Raw genomic sequence first — 22,593 nt, 5'->3', positions numbered from 1 at the left:
ATTTTTTGAAAACCATAAACATGTTAAAATTCAGCATTAGCTTTGAAATGCACACAAGCAGACTTAACTTCATCATATTTGGAATCCCAAACACATCATGGAGAAGTTTTCTGTGTTTTTTAATGTCACGAACCTAAATATAACTACTGAATTGCAGCAAAGCTGTGCTAGCAGATACACATAATTTGGTAAGTGTTAATTATTCTGTATTTCCACATCCATATGAGATGCCTGGTCATGGTATGGACATCTGTCTTCCACTGCTGATAACACACAAGTTACTGGTGGGACAATCACTGGATCCTGGATCCTGCTACACCTGGGGAAGTCTTCTTGTAGCCTGATGCTTTTCAAAATAATGCTCCTGAGGTAGTGACACTGCATCAGCAGGGACTGAGTTTGGGACCTGACATGAAAAGCTTCATTCATTCTGGCTGTTCCATGATGAAAAAACAGCAGGTCCATGCAATGGGAGGCATTAGTAAAATTTTAAATTGCCACAATTTAACATTATGGAAAGACAGCATTACAGTGCTAGAATAGATTATAGGAGTGTATTTCTTTGGAACTGGCAAAGTGAAAAAATGTAAGAACGGCTACAGAGCCCTATACCTTGTTTCCAGCTCTTCAGTGACTTTTTGCAAGCATTCACCTTGTCTCATTTGCAAAGCAGAATTTCAGTTATCACATGACTGTGGCCCATAATAAAGATGCTGAAGGATAAAAAACCCAATAAAACTAATATAGTGCATAAGAGTAGCTTGTTATGATTTTTTTCAAATTTATACCTGAAATTGCACATAGGCTGTTTAGAATTATTTGAGGGTTGAGGTTTTGTTACATGGTTTTAGGATGCTCTTGAGAGATGAAATTGGGGAGGACAGAGACAGCCTGAGACTGTGTTCTTACCTTTCCTGTGTAGTTTTCTTATGTGCACTGGATGGGAGAGTTTACAAGACAAATTATGTGTTCCTCATGTAAAGCTGTTTCTTATTTTTCTTAAAAGCATTTGGGGAATCCTTAAGGATGAATGGTTTTGGGGTTTTTTAAATGGATTTTGGTTTTGCCAGCCCAATATCTTAGGCAATGGCGAGGACCCTGCAATGTTTTTGGCTAAGTGGAGGATCACGTGAACAAGTGGAGAAGGAGCTGGGGATCTGAAAATGGATATACCATTGCCTAGCTCCAGATGCAATTTACAACATATGCAAATAATCAAGTCCTGAAAGTGCAAAAGTTTAAAATTTGAGAGCCAAATGAAATCCTGTAGTGGATCAGGCTAAAATGTACATAGAGCAATCTGCATTAGAATTGGTTTCTTTTTCATCAGAGCACAAATTGCAAAGGATTTTCAGCAATAAATTTGGACTTTAGTTTGATAGAAGACATCTTCTGCAATTTGTGAAATTGAATAAAATTCTTTAATATGCCATGATTCAAGATTTCTGTAAAGGTCAAGAAAAGCATGAGTATTCCTAAATAAGATATTATTAATAATGTGTTTATTCCAGTCTTAAGGCATGTTAACAATTATATTTTCACATCATTGCTCAGCAGTTGCAAACATACAAAAAATATTGGCAAAAGACTATTCCATAAGTGAAAACAGAGAGCCTTAAACTTAGGAAAGACCTGAAGAAAATCTATTTACCTGTTAAATATATAAATAATCCTATTAATATTGGAAAGCTAAATCAAGTTATTCTTTTTAGATTCTGTTATGACTTTGCAGTAAAATGATGATGCTAAGCACTGCAGATACATTGTTAGTACAATGCAAGTCGTGACTTGAAGGCCAGGGAATTTCCCAAAACAGCTTGTCATTTGGGCAGTAAGTTTGTTGTCATTGAAGGTAATGGGTTTTTTGGTGTAGACTTTGTCTCCTTTGCATTTACAGCAGTGGGTTTCTAGATAAGAACTTCTCTACTGAGGAGCTAGAAGAAACCTGGAACTGTCTAAATAAACAAGGAGAATGCATCAGGTTTTATGAGCACAATGCAAAAAGGCACTGGCGTATATGTCAGGCTAGCAGGTATACCCAAAAACTCAGCTGAATGAGTTATTTCTGAAAAAATTAACAAAACAATGGGCAAGTTATCCCTGAGTTTGGTTGGGATTGCCTTTTTTAACTTGGTGTTGCATTCCCCTGCCATGTTTCTGCAGCACAGTTGGAGAGCATTCCCTACTTGAGTTCAATGAGAAGAGAGATTTGGATGCATTCTTGTGTTGCAGTCTCACCTGCAAGTAAATAAAATAGAAACTAGATTTGAGATACCAGCAGAGGTTTCCTCCAGTGAACATGAAATTAGTTGCCTCTTTCTCTGCACTGACATCTTTCACACTGTAAGAGGTGTGCCCATGTTTCACTAGAATATGTGAGAAGAAACTCAGAATTTCCCAGATTCAGCTTGACCTTTATAACAAATTTTGAATTAGTCCTCCCCCCTGCACTCATCAGAGTTCTGCGTGTCCTGTGGTTTTAATTTTTTTTTTTTTTTAAGAATACAGTGAGATCATATCTTATAGACCCAGAAGTGATTATTATCCCAACAGAGAAACCAGTTGTGGGCTGTTTCATCAGTTCCTGGACAATGATGACAGAGGAGTGGGAAAAGTACATTCTGATTCAGCTGTTTATACCCACATGTAGTTACTCGTTTCTAAGTGACGTTCATTTCCTTGACTAAGAATTGCAAAACTGAGAACAACATGGTGAAATAGGCAGAATATTTGAAAGCACTTTATTTCAGAGTGGAAATAAACAGGACATATGGAGAACTAAAAGTTTATGGTACTTTGAGCCATTTGTCTTGATTATCCCCAGGTTTTCAATTGAAAGAAAAAGAAAAGTGGAACAAAACCACCACAGAAGCAACTATTCTTCATGTTTCTTAAAAGGTTAGGTTTTGCACCCAGAAACTTCCCCATTGCTTTAATAATTGATATTAGTTTTTACAGTGACAGCAGTCTTTGATGACAATGAAGGATCACCATATGAGGACAACTGTGTATTGATATTATTATACACCTTTTTTGGTCTTCAGTTGAGCAAATTGGAGCAAAGATTTTCATTGTGTGTCTTCAATGCTAAGGGAAGCTCTCTGAAATTTGACATGTGGCCTCATATTGTAGAGTTATGGAAGTACTTTACCCTAAGTATCTGATAGCAAGAGAGTGGTTTTTACTTGTGGTCTCATGTAGGATAAGCTGTGTTCCAGCAACATGTACCTTCAGAGGCCAACTCTGTAGATTCTCAGGTCATGCTGCTTGTTTTCTGTATGCTTTATCTGAAAAATTATTTGTGAATTTCAGGTTTCCCCATCCTACCTTATCTTTGCTGTATAATTTCCCTGGCAGATAGACTCAAAATTTTGTATTAAAAATTGGAGGGGATGTGGAGGAGACTGCTAATGTAGAGAACCATGATGTGAAAGATTGCTGGTCTGCTCACTGGTACCTTGTGGTTCAGTATCTGGTACTTGATACTGAGAAGGTTGTCACAGAAGAAAGGGATTAGGCTGACGAGGGAAGGCTGAACTGCCTCCCTCTTTAATCAGTGGAGAAGAGAGGTGCTTCTCAAGGAGATGGTTCAGACTAGCCAAATGAATCCCTTCTCCCTACATCAAGGGCAGTATCAGTGGGGGAAACCAGCAAGATTAGGTGAGTGAAGTACAGTGGGCTGGAGAGGTGGATGAGGAGGTTTTTGTGTATTGCATGGAGATGACTTGGTGGAGATTAACCTCATTAACTTGATCTCAGCAGCTAATTTGGGAAGGCAGTTCTTCCCAAACACACAGATGTTCTTTCCTGCTCATCTTGTGGAGTATCAGCCGTCTCAAATGGCTGATGAGACATAATCACAATTAAAAGCTGTGAACAGGCCCCTGATAAATTACATCTATATCAAGGTTTACAAAGTTCTTGCTAGTACATAATGAATCATTATGGTTACCTAGACATAACACAGGCAAGGAAGTGCCCTCACCCACATCTGCAGAGGAATTAATTGTACACTTTTGCAGCAAAAGTGAGTATAGAGTTAGAACTCTCACAAGTGAGAACTCTGTAACTTGTGATTTGATGCAATGAGTTTATTATAGAAAAACATCCAATACTGGTTTGAAGCCAAATGAAATACTTAATTTCGCTTGGCAAATCTTCCTTATTGTCAACTAGGTGTTGGGTTTTTTAATTTGAAGCGAGAATGTTTCCAATTCCTATCCATTAGATAATGTTATCCCTCTGTTTATTTCAATTTAAGGGCCTTTATATATGTTTATAATCCACAGTGAATGATCATTAATTTCCTCTTTGAAAAGTTAAGAGCTTTTGTGGCTGTTGTGGTGTTTGTGTGCTCTGGAGAAGACTCCTTTTTTAATGGGTAAAAATTATGAAGAGTTATTTTCTAATTTCTAATTTGCTGTGATAGCCAAAGTCTTAAGAAGACAAGTCAACCACTGCATTAACTCTTGGAAAGAAAATGAACAGAGCATGTCTATCTGGTTTAGCACTAGATTTTGGCAGAGAGGCAGCATTCTCAGTAGTGAACCAATTATGGGTAATAATGTTTTAGCTTGCATAGATTGTTTTTCTAGAGTGTTCCCAGCATTAGCTGGGAACTGTCATTAGCATGATAGTCATTAATCCATTGGTAAACTGAGTCTTGAGCTTTCTGTTCTGATCTTTATTTTTTATTTGCTTACTTGAATGGATTTTTAATGTGATAACAGCCAGATTGTTTTTGATAGCCTGATGTCATGGCTGATTGAAGTGTTCTGTTTCTTCCATTAGCTCTTTCCTGCTCATCACTGCCAATATTACTGTGAGTAGCTTCTCTCCTCCACGCCTACATGAGTTGTGTGGGTTGGGGGACAGGAGGGTTAGTGTTCAAGGGGTTTGGTTCTTTTCTCACAGAGTTAGCCTTAAGTTTTATGCTTTCCATGTTCGTGCTTCTGCCATTAAATCATGAGACTGTGGTGTGGCTTTCCTTGCTGTGCTGAAAATACTCAAACTTTATTTTCTCTTAATCCTTATCACCTGTCCTCTCCCATGTTCTAAATGAGGAAGGCATTGGTGTTGTTGAAAATCCACTCTGGTGTATAAGAATTTGCAGCAATGGCCTGTGAGTCTGGGGGAGCAGTCTGGAGATGTGCTGGGAGTGCAGCCCCACGTGCTGTGCCAGCCTTAGGCAGCTGACATTCCCTTGGCACTCTGGTACACTGAGGCACACAGTGTACCAAAGTGTTCTTCAGTGGTGCAGTTTCAGGTCAGAGACGCTCCCCTCCAGCTGGGGAGGTACTGGGAGAGTCAAGGGATCATGATCTAGAGAGTTTACTCACTGAGCTCATGGATGCACACATACATGCTGTAGTTTTTAACAAGAGATTAAGGCAATGCCTTACTAATCCTGATAATTGAGGGACAGGTATAAGGGGCTAGCTCCTTGGAATCAGAATGTCATTTTATCTATTTCTTAACACTGAGATTTCCTTGTAGTAGCTGAGTTTTAACTAGCCCTCCTCGTCAGTTACCATGGGACTTTGTCCTTTAATTCCTCCTAACTTCTCCATCCTGCCCAGTCTGCACATTCTGATCCATCTTTGCAGCTTCTTGTCCCGTCAGGTTGCCATGGGCTGTCTGGAGTTGCTGCTGACAAGAGTGTGAACACCCCCAGTATGGAGCCCTTTTGTGGCAGCGCTCCCATCCCATTCCACTCCCCCTGGCTCCCACTCCAGAGCCGGAGTGACCCTGATGGATTCGTTTCACTGCATTGCAGGCTTCGAGCAGCGCTGGAGCTCGCTGACGCTGGTATTTGATTTTGCAAGTTGCTGAGCACCTCGTGCAAGTGTTTTCAATTACCCCAGTGGCTGTGGGAGATGAGGATAAAAATGGTGCTGAGCAGCTCCAGCAAGTGGCTGCTCTGTCACCCCTGCAGACGGATCAGGCTGTATCACTGTGAAGTTTATTACCTAAGGGGGAAGGACGACGTTAACTTGGGGATTGAGGGAGGGTTAACTTTTGGGGCTAAATGCAACAGTTTTTTTACTGCAAATACACATTTCTCAGTGGTGGTTTGTTTTTTCATTTTTAGGGGTTTTTAAAATTTTTTTGAGCTTTACAATAGTTTGCGGCAAAAGCAAATCAAAATATTGCATCTATTTAGTCTTTTGACACCGCTAGGATTAAGAATGCTTCAGCTCAGGAATATGTTCAGCAATATTCATCCTAATTTCTGGTAAATCTGAAAATCTTAGTTAGGGTTGCCAGAGTCAATTGTTTGATGGCTTTGCAGCAAGTATTCAACAACTTTTGAAAACGGACTGGATCTGTTTGGTTTTAAGGGAGAAATAGATCTTTCAGAAAAATAGCAAAATTACTGTTAGGTTTTCTTTTTGCATTTAAGTTAATAACTTTTATGACTCTCATTTTCCTATTTCTAATTAAAATTAATATTTTTATTAAATTCAAATTTTGCCTTTTAAAATTCAGACCTTTACAAACCTCCCATTTAAAAAAAGGTATGGACCCTCCATATAGGATTTTCTTGCTCTTTCCTCTCAATTAATGCAACATAATAGAGATGAGTTACTCAGAGGGTGGAGAGGAGTTTTGAGTACTTCACTTGATTATATGTGAGAGTTTACATGCAATTCACATAGGAAAATGCTATTCAATGGCTATTTAAGAATTCTTCCCTTCAAGAGAAAGCAGTCTGCAGCAAGGGGCAAGCTTATGTGAGCATCGAAAAAATCCTAGTAGCCTTAAAAGTTTTTGAGTAAAATTTGTTGTAAAGCACTGTTCCTATATTGTTTAGTCCTGCTGAGAGTTTGTTATAAAGAATTGACAGTTTAAGTAAAAAATGGCTTCCATAAATGAAAAAATATTTCATAAAATTAGTTTGGATAGGAAAAGGACAATAGCATTGAAGGAAGAAGATAATGATTAAGGGGAGGCAGATCATCAGACAACTTTTGCACTTGCAGGTGTTAAAACAAGAATTATTCTTCTTCCTTTGTAAAGTTTCTTTGTCCCCCTCCACTGTAAAAGACTGGTTAGAACTGTCTTTCAGGGTTTCTAGGAAATCAGCTCCAGGAAAAATTGTGTAATATTTCTTTTCATTGTATTTCAAAATTTCTATATAAAATAGGTTTTGGAAATCCTTTCTGAACTGTGGTCTGAGGTCTACCTTGATCCTATAAATAAAATAGCCTTTAGAATTTGTTTGATTGATAAATAGAGAAATGAAGGGGAAAAATTATTTTAAGGAGCTGGCCTTAGAAACAGCTTTTGAAACATTCTTGAGGATTAAGTTATTTGAAGATTTAAAAGTCTTGTTTAAAGATTTGCAAGAAGTGTCAGTGCATTATACTAAAAGTCTTTAAGCATTTTATCACAGATGTTGACTGATGGATGAAAAGTGTTAAGGGTAGCCATTATTGACTTATATTAACATCAGTCCATAGGTTGTTTTCCAGGTCTGTAGATTTTAAAATTACTCCTCTGGTGCTTGACCTAGGTTGTGGGGAGAATAGAAAAGGACATGTATCTCTTTAGTCTCAGTATTTGGTGGGTAGTTTATGTGGTAGGAATATGCCAAAGCAGACTTGGAAGGTGGACAGAGCAGAAAGGAGAGTGGGAAGGTTTTAATAGCTTTTTAGCCCCCGTGAGCAAAATTAAATCTGGAAATCAATATGCCAAAGATTTTATTAAGTCCTCATCTCCAAAGAGAGTACTATGTTAATATGTAAAGGAAAGTTTGTGAAGTTTTTGTGACCAGCAAAGCAAGAGAAAGTTATTTAACTGTCTGCCTTTTAGCTCTCTCTTTCTACATGGTGTTGCTGATGTGGGAGAGCTGCCCCTTGCCAAGGAGCTGCTTGGCCCAAGTCAGGGTTTTGGAGGAGGCAAACAGCTGGGAAATGCCCTCATACAGGTTCATGTCTGATGCTCGGGGCAGAAATGGGAAAAAGCCTTGGCCATGTGCCTTTCAGCCCAGACAGTGGTTCTCCAGCAGGGCAGTTTTGCAGACCAGAGTCGACACTCAGTATTTTCCTAGTCCATAATGCAGCAGAATTTACCCTCTGGCTTCTAATGAGCTGCTGTTTCATGTAATTTTGTCGACCATCACAGAACCGCTGAGCACACACTCGTGGGAACCACTGTGCTTAGAGGGACCAAGGTTTCCAGTGCCTGTAGTTGGTCAGACCAGCTATTAAATGTGGCTAATATTTGCACTGAGGTTGTTGGTGTGGTTTAGGATCTACACAGGATGAGCAGAAATTTGCATTTAAAGCATTTTCTTAGACTAAGTTTTTGCAGGTTGTTGAAATAAAACTGAAATTTGGGTATGCATTGCAAGATACTGTGGCATAGCAGCTTAGGCACTGACTGAAGAATGGAGATAGTGTAGTGGTGTTTTGAGGCTGTTGCTAAAATTTACCTGCCACATTCTGTCTGTTTAGCAATATTTTCAGAAGCAGAAAGGGATGCAGGTCAATATTTTGCATGCGTGGCATTGTGCCTCATTATTGACAACCTCAGAAATTCAAAATTCGTGTCAGACACTACCACACTCGATTATGGTTATTTTAAATCTTAATTAATAGCTACATTTCTCTTTTCTTACTTTCTGGGTTTTGAGCTTTTAAGATGTTCTCAAGGTGTATTTGCAAACTTGTCTAGAGTTTAAACAGTGTTTCAAAAATTGAAAATTACAGGATGGGTTGGAACATTTTCTATCTGTCTAAGTGCTGTGGTCCTCTTCTCAAAACAGACTCTTTCATCAGAGCTTACCTTAGAGAACCATCAGGAATTGCACAAATTGCTAATTATATTGTGTGTGCTGAATCCTGTTAGGTATATGCTGCCTAAGTAACAGCTCCCCAGAAGTCAGACTGTCTTGGCCACACGTTTTTTAAAACTTCATTATTTAATTATTTCGGCCCTCAAAAGAACTGCTTTCATTTGACAGTTAAAATGAAAAAGAATACACATATAAATATATTTAATATACAAACATGCATTTAATTCACATGTATGCATGTGATAGATAGATGTATATCCATGAATGTGTGTGTGTGTGTATAGATATAGATATATAGATATACATGAACACATGTACAAGCAGTAATACAGTGCTACTTAAATTCAGGACATGGACTCCTAATCAGGGCAGAAGACCTAAGCTGGAGAGGTGTGAAACAGAGAGGGCTGAGATCAGGAGGACCAACAGTCAAAAGGAGTTGTGGAATTACATTGGTAATGCAGAGAATATGCCTGTCTCTTGGATGTAACAAAGCTGTTGGAGAACAAGCAGAAATGCTGCTGTGGTTTGGTAATGTGTATAAAAGTGATTGGAGTGTAAAGAACAAAAGTGTAAAAGGCAGAAGTCATCTTTTCCAGAGTGGTAAGTGGAAACGATGATGGTAAATTACTAAAAAAGCTGTGGAGATTCATTAGAGAAAGTTCTCAATTTAATTATTTTCCCTTTACCTGTTCATACAGGATCAAAAACTGCAGAAATATCAAGGAGGTAGATAAATTACATGGTTTGGCACACAAACCATCTTAAAGCTAGTGCAGATTACAGCAGTCCCTGGACACTAGCTGGAGTTCAGCCTGAGATAGGTGTTGCTTTAGACAGCACCCTGTGCACATGCTGTGTGTTTCTGTATTTTACACACCGACATTGTAGGAAGATGCATTTTGTGTTGGTGAAAATGAAAGTGAATGTTGGTGCTTTTGGATTCCTCTGGAAGGTGTGAGAAGACATGTGGTTTTCCCGTTCCCTTTGTGCCACGTGCTGCTGGTGGTGTTTCTCTGAAGGCGTGGAGGGTTTAGGACAAGAGGCAATGGGCAGAAACTGATGTACAGGAAGTGCCATCTGAATATGAGGAAAAACTTGTTTACTGTGTGAGTGACTGATCACTGGAACAGATTGGCCAGGGAGGTTGCCAGGTTGCAGAGTCTCCCTTGCTGGAGATATCCAAGAACTGTCTGGACACCATCCTGCGCTGTGTGCTGTAGGATGGCCCTCCTTAAGCAGGGAGATTGGACCAGATGATCTGGTCCAACCTCATCCATTCTGTGATTCCGGTTCTCTGAAGCAGGGGGAGACTTTAGGTTTTGTTCCTCATTACTATCACTGGCAGGGAATTCCACATTTATGGGGTTTCATGAAGCCAAATAGTAATCTGAAGCACCCTTAGTGTAGCCAAATCTGTGGTATTTTTGTGGCATGCAAGCTGAGGAGACCTGTGTCGTTCACTGAATTCCCTTCCCTTGTGTCATCTGACATCATAAACCCACACTTTGAAAAACTGAGTTCTTCAGGGCACCCCAAACTCACAGATGCTGTTGGCACGGGTTTTCTGCCATCTTGTGATGAGTACTTCCCCGCCTTACCTTGGCCTACCTTTCTGAGCCTTTCTGGAAGAAGCCACTCTTGATAAAGGGGCGAGTATGTAGGTGACTTGTTTTGGGGTGGTGGGGTGGGACAGGTAGCTGTGATGGGATGGACAGTGATGTAGGGGGCAGCAGGATGGGATGGGGGGTGCAGAGTGAGGGGGACAGACGGTGATGCAGGGGGCAGCAGGATGGGATGAGGGATGTGAGGGGATGGGGATGCATCAGAACAGGATGAAGGATGCAGGGTGATGGGGACAGATGGTGATGCAGGGCAGCAGGATGGGATGAGGGATGTGAGGTGATGGACAGTGATGCAGGGCAGTGGGATGGGATGAGGAATGCGGGATGGACCGTGATGCGGAGCAGTGGGATGGGATGAGGGATGCAGTGTGATGGGTTGGACAGTGATGCAGGGGGCAGTAGGATGGGATGAGGGATGCAGTGTGATGGGGATGGACAGTGATGTGGGGCAGTAGGATGGGATGAGGGATGCAGTGTGATGGGGATGGACAGTGATGTGGGGCAGTAGGATGGGATGAGGGATGCAGTGTGATGGGTTGGACAGTGATGCAGGGGGCAGTAGGATGGGATGAGGGATGCAGTGTGATGGGGATGGACAGTGATGTGGGGCAGTAGGATGGGATGAGGGATGCAGTGTGATGGGTTGGACAGTGATGCAGAGGGCTGTAGGATGGGATGAGGGATGCGGGGTGAGGGGATGGACAGTGATGCAGGGGGCAGTAGGATGGGATGAGGGATGCGGGTGGTGCGGGCGCTGCCTGCAGAGGGCTCTGTGACACCGCGTTTCCCCCGGCCGAGTGCCGGATTTCGGGGGGGAAGGGAGTGCTGGGGTAGCGCTTCCAACAGTCTGGTCTTAGTCTGGTAAACAGACTAGGAATTGTGGGCTAAGTCCTTTTCCTCAGGCTTTGCACCAAGGCTGAGATCAGATGACTCAGTCCGGACTCATTATTTTAATAGCCTACAGCTAGTTCACATAGCAGCGGGAGTCCACAAAAAAGGCATTTAATTGTTGAAACTCAAACTGGTACATTGTAACTGCAGATTATAGTATTCAGATTTAAGTGATTCAAGTAATTTATAAAGCTTTTGCACAAGCAAACTGAAAGTTAAAATACTGATATTGTAATAAAAAGTAAATAAAACATACTTTTGTATGTTAAGACCCAATTACAGAGCATGATTTAATTTAACAAACTTAAAACAGGCAGGTGATATTTGCCAACATTACTACAGCTGTGTTTTACATTAGGAAATTAATTAAAATGGTAATTTATACTTTTTTCCACTTGCAAGTCTTGGGCCTTTCTGTATTACACCATCTATTTTCTCTTCATTCATTGTGTTAGGGTGCATTTTTAACCTTACTTAGGCTGCATCACAACTTTGGGGTTGGTTTTTTTTTCCTTACCTAATGAAAAACCGGCTTTCTGCAATAACGCCAGCCAAGCAGATCAAACAGGGCTGAAGGAACTTCCCTGCTGTCTGCCTGAGAAGCAGTGCATTGTTAGTTATTCAGATGCCAGTCCTTTCCTTCTGCATCCTAGCAGGGTTTGCTGGTTTCATCAGATCACTCGAGCTGGAGGTGGGAGGGTGGCTGCCAGTGAGGGATGCAAGGGAATGGTTTCCTGTCAGGCTGAACAAAACTGGGGGATTTGCTGCACTCCCATACGTGCCTGGGTCTGGTGCAACAGCATGCTGCAAGTCTAACAGGGACAAAATTTCAAAATGCAAATCAGCGTTCTGCTTTTATACCTCACAGCTGAATAATGGGTCCTCAGGAGCTATTCTTAGTTCTTAGGTACTTCCCCCTCCCCAAACTGCTAAAACAGTGATGATTACATAATGAACTGTTAACTTTGTCAGGCAAATCAGCCTAAAGTGTAGAAAAGTACATTTTTTTTTAAATGGCACATAATTACCAAAATGAGAATTCGTTATTCTGTCTGTGTGAAAGAGCAAACACACATGTGATGGTTATCTTCTTCCTTCTCCACTTTTCCTTGACTATCTTCACCTGAACTTTGTTACCTTCAAGGAGGAATATTTCGTGTTGGCTATTTTATAGACATGTGACTCATTGCAGCACTGTCTGAAGAATTGGGAATGTTCAATTGACCATTTTAGTGGGGCTGAATTGTTTGTAAGTTGCTATCGTCCTTTCAAACAATTCGTGATGCCTGAAAACTTGGTTTATTAAGACCAGACATTTCACATTCCTAATGTTAAGATTGCTGCAATTTTCCATTATAAGCTTTACCCCACCCAGTCCTCTGAATACAGATTTATAAATCAGTTTCAAAAAATGTTTCTCCATCTAAATCTGCACTTACATTTCAAGCTTGGGAGAACATCTTTGAGCTGAATGCTCTTTCTCAGCTGGAGAATCATGTTCTGTATCAGTGTTTTCACAAATGGATTTAGTTCTTTTAGAAATCAAACTGTGAATGCATTGTGACTTTAGTGTCTCTGTTTTTGAAAGAAAAAACTGCACCCATAGATTTTAGAGAGTAATTTTCTATATACATATTATTTTCAGTTTCTTTTTGCTGTATTTATGTTGAATGGGCATTCTGGATTGCTTACTTCCTGGAGGAGCCCATGCAGACATTGTGTATGTGATGCATTTCTGAAAGGCTGAAAAATCTGTTGGTTAATGTGTTTGATTAATAGTGCGTAAAATACTAAAGATAGTGATAGTTTTATTTATGCAGATTGATATTAGACATCCTTAGAGTTAATAAGCAATGCTTTGTGATAATATCTATTTTTAAATTCTTGCATGATGAATCTGTCTTTGGGTGTTGACTTGAATTCTCAGGAGAACTTAGAATGGAATGACACAAGAATAGCTGGACATAAATGGAACATTATAAGAATAAAATATCTGACATTTCAGCTCCCTGCTTCTTAAAGCTAAAAGTCCTTGAGGCATCAATAAAATGAAACAGAGTCTGACAGTAAAAGCGTGTGTCATGCGTGCACAGATCTCCTCCTCTGTAGGGCTCACTGAAATAAATTGTTTTTACATAAATAGTCACAATAAGCTCTTCAAGAAGGAAAGAGGGTGGACCAATAATGGAAAAAAATACGGTAAGCACATCTGAACATAAAACATGCTACTGAAACTAGGCAATCTGACAGTGCTGGAGCCTGTGCAGAGAGCCAGAGCAGGGCTTGTGAGCTACTTAGTCCCACATAAGAACTATTTTGAGATTCAAGTCAAATTTAGACCCCTTAATTTTTATTCAATGGGCAGCTTAATTCTATTTTCTCCAGACATCAGTAATTTATTAAAGTTTATAATTTCTACAAATTGGAAGACACACACAGTGTATTATCCCTGCACTTTCTCTAAAGTAAAAGTTAAATTTTTACTCTGCTTTCAAGAATTTTGCATTTCATTCATGTAAAAGCTTAGAGTAGTCTGGTAAGTCATAAACAGTGAAATAACAATGTTTAAAATATTTAAATTTAATAACTGATAGGTTAAGTTAGAGTGTTGATGAAAAGACGCTATATCAGTATTCTTTCCTCTGAGATTGCCTGTAGTCATACTAAGAAAAATAATTCAGTGGTTTTGTTTCTATGATGCAAATTTTAAAACTGTCAGGGTGCATTTTCAAAATTATGTGGTTTAAAAAATCCTTTAAATGAAGAAGTTGCTTTTCATGTCACATTATTTATGTCTGCTAGGATTCTCATTTCAGTCTCTGTAAAATTTTATGGCTGTGTGACATTGCATTATTCCTGTATATTAACAAGGGTATGAACTGAAATGTAAGGATTCATGACGTTATATTCAACGATTAATTAGGCAATAATGCATAAAATATCTGTTGTTAGCAGCAGGAGAGGCCCGGTTGGTTCGTTAGTGGCTGCAAGCAAAGCCAAGGCTGATGTATGTCCCAATAAGCCACTTAGGGAGTGCAGGGAGGAGATTTCTGAAATGAGAAATGCTGCATTACACCAAAGGCAGGGCTTTGCTGCAGCATCTTCAAAATCTGCCCCAACTGCGAGAAATTCTGCAAGTGTTTTACACCATCCAAATGCTCCTTTTTTATCAGTGGTAAAACTCTGGAATGAGTTTGATAAGAAATAAGTTGATGTCGAGGCAGAACACAGCATAATGAGCATTTGTGAGGGTTATCATGACTTTTTAAACTCTCCGCATTTGTAGAAGAGGTGAAAATATCACACCAAACTATATCAAGTGGTTGCTGCTTTCCTGCTAATTACCTCCTTCAAGTATCTCTTTTGATCAACTATTGCCTCTCACTCCGTGGAAATTACAGAATTTTGAAGGTGCAGCTAAGTTGTAGCTCCTTTCTGAAATTCACTCATTTACTTCAAGATAGGGTGGAAAAAACCAGGGAGGGTGTGGGAGGGGAAAGGAGGAGAACTAGCAGTATGTTTCTAATGTTTTGGAAATTACTGTTGCTCTCTTGAATTTTGGTGAGCTCTAATTTTTTTTTCCTTTTAAGTGCTGAAATGTCATTTTTTTATTTTAATAACATCAGAAAGACAGCATGGGCTTCTCCTTCAGTCCCCATCATCAGCTGAGGAATAAGTAATGAATTTTTATTATGAATGAAATGTCTAAAATAAGACTGCATCTGCCCTGATTATGTTAGTGTTTGAATGTTATTTATCCAGTGTGCATTTTTTCCAACAATTTAAAAAGAATATAAAATAAAATGCAGCCTTCAATTTTTCATTTGCTGTATTACCTAAATTCAAGAAAGAAAGGGCAAAAGTACCATGTAATCTAAAAAAATAAAGCCCAAAAAAAAAATAATTCCAACATCTGAATTTTAAGTAAACAGCCATTTTTGTGATGGGCTGAACATACAACACTGATTCATGCTTGGTTAGTTTTAATTTTAAATTAAATATTATTTTGGTGCTTCTTGAAAAGAAGAAAAATAAGGAAAATAAGTGTTAGCAGAATAGAAGAGAAGAAAAATAAAACAGAATAAAAAAAAAAGATGCAACAAATAGTTCCTTTCCAAACAGAACATGTTAAAATCCATATATTTAATATGAGAAGCATTCAATATTTGACATATTTTTGTTTAAATGGTTTAAAAATACTTTAAATGAAGAAGTTACTTTTCATGTCACATTATTTATGTCTCCTTAATAATTATAAAATGGAAAGCTAGGGCTTGTGTTCTGTGTTTGGTATTTCTGTTAAATGAAATATGAAGTGTTATTCCCACTGATGTTTCTGTGTATTCCCAAAATCAAGAGAGACACTAAATTTCTTTCCATTGCTTTTAACACTGCCTTATATTGATTAACAGTGAGAAAACACATGCTTTATGATGATTATATGATTTGGGATGGTTTATTTTTATTCTGTTTGAGTGGTAATAGATTATTTGGCATATCACTGCCCATCATCTCCATTTACACATTTAGATATGAAATTACTCAATCTTCTGAATCCATTTTCCATGCTGGAAGCACAAAATACCTCCTTGGTGAATATTTTATTGTGTCTTATTGTATCTTTTAAGAATGTGTGAAGAGCAGACAACTAAAGTAAACCGACTGAACTCTTGCTCATATTTAGCAGATTTGCTAAGGTTGCAGCCTTGAATCTACTGACAGCAATGAGTGTGAGTGAATGTTGTGTGTGAATCTTTCAGTGAAGAGGCAGAAATGCAATTTAAATTTTTTAAGGTACACATGCAGCCTAATAATCTCTACTACATTGGCTTAAGATGCAAATATTCAGAAAAATATTTATTACTCTATGGCTGATTTCATGGCAGAAACAGTTTTACATCTTGAGAGAACTGGTTGAATGATGGAAATGAAAGAATTGTACTAGCAATGAATTATCCTCAAGGCTAGTAATAAAAAGAAATCTGATTCTGTCCTGTCTGTCTAAGATACTCATCAGTTTGTCATAAATATTCCATATTTAGGACATAGGAAAAGTTTTCAATAGATGAGTCTGAATACAACTGGCACTGAGAATGAACACTGAATTCCCTTTAAAAGCTGATCTCAGTGAATGAGCACGCTGAAGTCCTGTGCAGATGTGAGGTGTTTCTGCCATAAGTACTGAGCAGGAAGAGTTCTTTCCAGAAACTTAGAAACGCCCTTTAATGATCTGTTTGATCTGGTTAGTGACTGTTGTGAAATCCAATACAGGTTTGAGAAAATAGTTGGGGATGGGAAGGGATTATTATTTTGGGCTGTTTCTTCCCCACTTGTTATGTTTTTTGTGAAATTAGAAAAAAAGCAAGACCATCCAAAGGGGATTTTGTATGAATCATGTACTTTAGCACTATGCAAATACTTTGTAATCTAAATAGCAGGAAGGCATGTGGGGGATTATGCATGGTTTTAATGGGGGTTTTTCACATTGATGTTTCTTTTAGGGTTTTTCTAAAACTATAATGAAAGATCTCTAAAGGAAAATGTTTGTTAGCTTCTGTGAAGCAGAAGGTCTATAAAGAGCTGCAGAGTACTTCTGTTTCCCCACACTACAAAGAACGATATGTAAAAGTGCTCAAGGGTGTTCTTCAAATTATTTGAGTTAATGAATGGTCTAAAACTTGCTCATATATTTCTTTCCTCATGATCACATAAATAGTGTGGCAAGACATTACTGGGGATGTAATTCTTTGCTTTGGCTCAGTGTTGTTCAAGTTCAACTGAGAAAAGCCTTTCATCCTTTCCAGGACACAAGACAGCCCAAGTCTATGAACTTGTCTGTGAACAAGTACTCCCACTATTTAAATTTCACCAGATAGAAGTTCAACTTGACAATTGTCTCTTCTTTCTGGCATTGGTTAAGTCAAACCACATTGCTGCCTTTACAAGAAAAGATAAAGTAAAATGTAGGGAGGACAGCTCCTGACTTGGGGAGTCCACAGAGTCCTGTCCTACTGAAATGGGGTCATCCCTTGAGAAGTGGATTCTCCTAATCCCTCTTCAAAATAGAGATCTCCTGAGGTTTTAAAATACCATACAATAAGAAGTACTTTTCATCCTAGCCTTTTTTTTTTTTTTCCCTAAACACTGCTAATGTGATGAGGAAGACTGAAAGCTAAAAGAATCACCCTCACCTCCTTAACTCTCTTGTTACAGCAGGGACAAAGAATAGCATAAACATCTTGAGGCAAAAGTGGGAAAATATTGAGGGGAGAAAACAGATACAGCAAGGACCTTGGTCTGGTGGGTGTAAAGAATAGCAAGAGAATTAATGTGTGACTTTCGTGCATGTATGTAATTTAGTAGATAGCAAGCTAGTGTGTGCCCCATCCGTCAAGTAAATCTGACCACTTTTTATCTAAATATAATACCACCACAAGGCAGCATAAATCTGTAATAGAGCACCAGGCTTTTTTTTTCTCCTCTTCCCAGTCAATCTTGAAGTTGAGCAAGTGTCAGGCTAAGGAGCAGTCTGCTAAATACAAGTGGTGGAAGCTCACCGTGTTCTCACATTCTGGTAAAGGTGACAGGCTTTCCCAGGGCGGGCTAGCCAAATTAGGCAAACATGTATATGACTTGAATGCTACTATAAAAGTTTTTCCATAATTATCTGGTAATGAGAAAAGGTCAGAACTAATTCTGTTCTGCTGTCTTTCCCTGTTGTGGGCTAGTACTAGTTGGCAGTGGTATGGCACAGGACAGGGTATATTTGTTACAGTCAGAGAGTGCTGTACATTTTTTTTAAGCTTGTGTGCAGCTGGGCAGCGTTGAGGAGCAATCCTGGGCTTCAGTCTCTGTGTGGTGCAATCTGCTTGTCATGCAAACCCAGAATAATCCCCCTCCCTTCTCTTCCCTGTGCACATGGTAACTGGAGAACAGGACACTCGTGACTGTGACCTATCTTCTGTTGGTGTGTGTTTGAGAGACCAGGAATGTAGCAGATTCATATTCAAATCCAGCCAGTTAGCTGTGATGCACCTTCTTCACTGTCAGTGTGAAGGTCTGTGGACATGGAAACAGTGAGGAAGAGGAGGAAAGGGTACTTCATACTCTGATGAGAACTATTAGAGATATGCATTCTGAAGAGCAACCTGGGTTCTTTTTTTTCCTTTTCAGTTTACCTGCTGCTCATTTTTGTAACCCTTACCCTCAGTCTGGGTGTATGAGTCCAGAGCTTGTAACTGCTTTAGCATTGTGTGTAGCATAGGTTTTATGATAAACCAACTCTGACATCATCTCATGAGTCACGCACGATCGTGAGGCAGTGCGTGCTAACAGCATAAGGAAACCTCTATTCTATGTTCTGGTCATTCTTGACTCCAAAGCTTATGGGGGTGACAAGTCTTAGAAACACTGAAAAAGGTTTTTTTGGAAAATGCTTTTTTAAAAATTTGAGCATAGCCTCTGCTTTTTGTGGCATTTTGTGTTGGTAATAAGAGGTAACGCTGTTTGTATTATATTGCCACCTATATGAAAAGTTGTGCAACACTTTCCATTATAAGACTGTTTCACTTGCTTATGTTGCCAACATTCATCTGTTTGGGCTGAAATTTTCCATGCTGGGTGTCTCCTTCAGGCTGAATTTCTTGGGAAAGTTTCAATAAAAATACTTGAACCATTCCAGGGAATGAGAAGAGGGGGGAAAACTATATTTTGCTCATGTTTATTAAAGTTGCTGCAAGCACTTGATTCAGAAATCACTGCACCTACATTTTTTGGAGCAGGGACTTGAATAATTAGGAAGGTTGAAAGGATGAGGAAAGAAAAATATGGGTGTAAAAGAGATTTCATTAGAAAGAGTTTGCTCCTGCCTGCTGTTATGAACTGTTGGCAAGGAAGCACACAAACCCCATGCCTTTCAAAACAGGGTCAATGAATGGCTGGGAGGGAGCTGAATGATCCTCCTTGTTTCACTGCACCTATATGATGTATTGGTTTGAGGGAGAGAGGATTATGAGGTGTAAACAAAATCACATGCAACAGAAAAGGTGACTGAAATGTGCACAGTGGTGGAACTAGAGGGGAGGGGTTATGTAGATAATAATTTGAAAATAGCAGAGGTAGCTTTGCTCAGCAAAGAGACGGAGAGTCTGAAGATGGACAGACTATCAAAAAGATGGGATTTAAGCTAAGTGTTCTTACAGCAGCCTTTTTTAGTTACAGTTCATTTCCTGTTTCCCAGACATCGTGTGCATTTAAATGAGGCAGGGAAAATTGTATGCAGGCATGTCATTTAGAGACCAGTGTTCAACCCTATTTTCAATATGCTTGATTCATGAACATTGATGTTGCAGCCATAATGGACTTCCAATATGAAAATTAAATTAGTTGGAAATGTCATTCTATATCCATCATTACAATGTTTATTTTAAGCTTTGAAGAACACTGCCATGGTCAGACACATGTATAATGCTGCATTTTAGTTAAAATACTGAAAAAAGTTTCCTTTTAATCCATTTAGAAAAGTTTCATTTTTAAACCCACAGCACTGCCAGTGCTTCAGCAAATAAGCATGGGACTATTTGGATCTGGAAGGGTTAATTCCATATGTGAGATGTTGGAAATTGCACTTCTCAACAGACTCTGCCTTCCGTTTCTCTCAGGTTCACAGTGTAGACAACAAATGACATTTTGGAATATACTTTACATGCTTAGCCCAAATGGGAATGAGTTAAGAGGATGGGGAGAAGTTTCAGTTATAACTTCACATTTTCCTGATTTTTATGGACTTCAACCAGAGTGGTTATAACTCAATATTATTTTAACATTGTTATTTGTGGCTGAGTTTACTAAAGAGCAACTTTCATGCTGCTGCTTTTAATATCTTACAGTTTAAGTTATCTTCCAAGTTTTCAAGGATTTATAATGTTACCATAACATTTTCTTAAGGAATAAGGCTTCCCATCCAGAAGCAAGCATACATCATAGTACAAATTGCAAAAATAGTGAATTAGACGTTTCCTAGTTACAGGAAAGCAAATGTGTACTGAATGACCACTTTATTAAGATCCTTTTACTTACATCTTCTTGAACGAAATTTAGACTTCCATTTGAGGACAGTTTTGTCAATATCATCTGCACCCTTGATTGAAGAAGAGAAATTTAACGCTCAATTGTTACTATGAATATCTGCATTTAAATATTAACTTCATAAAAATGCCACCTCTGGGCTTGACATGATGTATTGTTGTCTCAGTGCAAAGAAGATAAACTGTCATATCACATACCTGTTTATTAATACTTGTGTGTTGATGCTACTTATCATGGCAAAGATCCACTTATTAATGGCTTCGTGGCATGGACAGACAGGATGCATCTTTATTGCTCTAATGGGACCTAAAATTTTATGCCATAGTGGTTTGAGACTATGGTCAAACAAACGCCTGGGTGTAACCTAACTTTTTATTGTGTCATATGTGAGTGCATATTGTTTTCATTCACTGGCAGGGCTAGTTTGTATTTCAGCCTCAAGGACAGAGGGCTGTACTGACACGGTGATTTACTTTAGCCTGTAAAGTAAATCACCTAAAGTCTTAGGAATCCTTCAAGATATCCATAATTATTAATGTATATCCATATGTAGTGGAGGGGAAAGACAGAGGATTAAAACATCTCTTGAATGGCAAGTCATGAAGTCTGACTTGCAGAGATCCTGTTGTGGGGGGAGCCCAGTCTTTTCAAGTGAGAGTGAATACAAAGCAATGCTTTGAATATCAGCACAAAGCAGCATGTCTTCTGGTGTAACTCTTTGTGTATATTTGGAATAAAATGGTCTTTTTCAGTTCAATTGTTCCTTTTTGAAAGGAATCAGAATGAAAGTGAAAAAAGCACTTTTTATTCCAGATGGGATATGCCATGCAGAAAGTTGCACTGCTGGAATTACAGCACTGTGTGTGGTGCATGCCTTGCATCATGTTGGTGGGGATTCCCTCTCAGCACCCCGCAGAGATGAACCTTGAGTTGCATCAGGCCTTCAGCAGCCTGTACAGAGCTCTACAGAGACCTCATCTGGTTTTCAAGAGCTGGGAACTCCAGTTTGAGGAATTACAATTTAATGAGACATATTTTATGCCAGGCAAAGTTGTCTAAAACCCTTAGTAAAAGAATGTGATTATCATCTTGAAAATTATGTATCTACACAAAGTAATTAAGTCTATCCCTTTGACCTTCAGATTGAAGGTCATTTGCTGCTAACATTTTTCTCAGCTACTTTTTCACAGAATGATTAAGTGTAGTTACTGTAAAGGACTGAGTACAATCATCATATTATTGTTTGTAATGCTGAGCTCTGGTTGGAGTTTAAAAATCTTGTGTGTTTGCGCATGATGCAAGTATGTAATATAAGTTTTATTGAAATCAGAAGGAAATGGCCCAGATGTTGAACACATAAAGCTGTTGATGGAGAAGTTTGTATTATGTGAATGTGTGTTGCAGAGGAACTTGTCGTGGCTGAGTTTGAAACTCCATTGGGTCACTGAGGGCAAAAAATACTTTCTCTTTACCTTAAAGCCTGCTGGTGGACAGTGGTTCAAAGCTCTCATCCTCGTGATTGTCCTTGTTCTAGATTTATGACTGATGCAGCTCGACGTGAGCAGGAGTCCCTGAAGAAAAAGATTCAGCCAAAACTCTCTTTGACTTTGTCAAGCACAGTGTCCCGTGGGAATGTATCCACTCCACCTCGCCACAGCAGTGGAAGCCTTACTCCTCCAGTCACCCCTCCAATCACTCCCTCCTCTTCATTTCGCAGTAGTACTCCTACAGGTAAGCCCCTACTCTTAAATTCATCCCAAATAAAGGGAGCAGTGGCATTTGGAGAACAGGAGACATACTGAGGCACTGGGGTAAGAAGAGCCCCAAAAAATAAAAAAGAAAAGCTTTGTGCTATTTTACATTTGGTCTGCAATCCCTAAAATGTGTTTGGGCATTTGTTTCCAAATTATTTGCAAAAGTAGAAGATGCTAGCTTTAAATGTTGCAGCTGAAATTATGTGAAGAAACCAACCTTACCAGAAGTGCCAAATGTGCAAAAGAGCCCTTGTGTGTCAGTAGGAGAGCTCTGGCTATGGTAAAGTTAAAGATTTAAAGGAAGTGGTCAGTATCTTCCCCCTACCCCATTCCCCTCCCCCCTTTTTTTTTTGTTGGGGGGAAACTGGAATTCATAGTAAGTGGTCAGGGAGGGATGTTCTGCTGTTGTCATCATGTAGAAATGATTTTCATTAGG

At 39.1% G+C, this 22,593-nt stretch overlaps 1 protein-coding gene across 1 annotated transcript in view; it reads left to right on the top strand.

Annotated features, from left to right (window-relative positions):
- The window catches only part of JAZF1 (JAZF zinc finger 1), a 187,627-nt gene that overhangs the window by 135,979 nt on the left and 29,055 nt on the right, over positions 1-22,593 (top strand). Inside the window, exon 3 of the mRNA XM_054273604.1 lies at positions 21,938-22,134. Within this exon, the coding sequence (XP_054129579.1) occupies positions 21,938-22,134 (197 nt within the window). The remainder of the gene's footprint in view (positions 1-21,937; positions 22,135-22,593) is intronic.

Source organism: Melozone crissalis, unplaced genomic scaffold (genome assembly GCF_028551555.1).
Source record: "Melozone crissalis strain CALT ecotype California unplaced genomic scaffold, PUWL_Pcris_2 ptg000016l_1, whole genome shotgun sequence".
In the NCBI taxonomy this organism is placed as follows: Eukaryota; Metazoa; Chordata; class Aves; order Passeriformes; family Passerellidae; genus Melozone; species Melozone crissalis.
The sequence above is the reverse complement of the archived record's forward strand: the minus strand, read 5'-3'. Positions and strand labels throughout refer to the sequence as shown.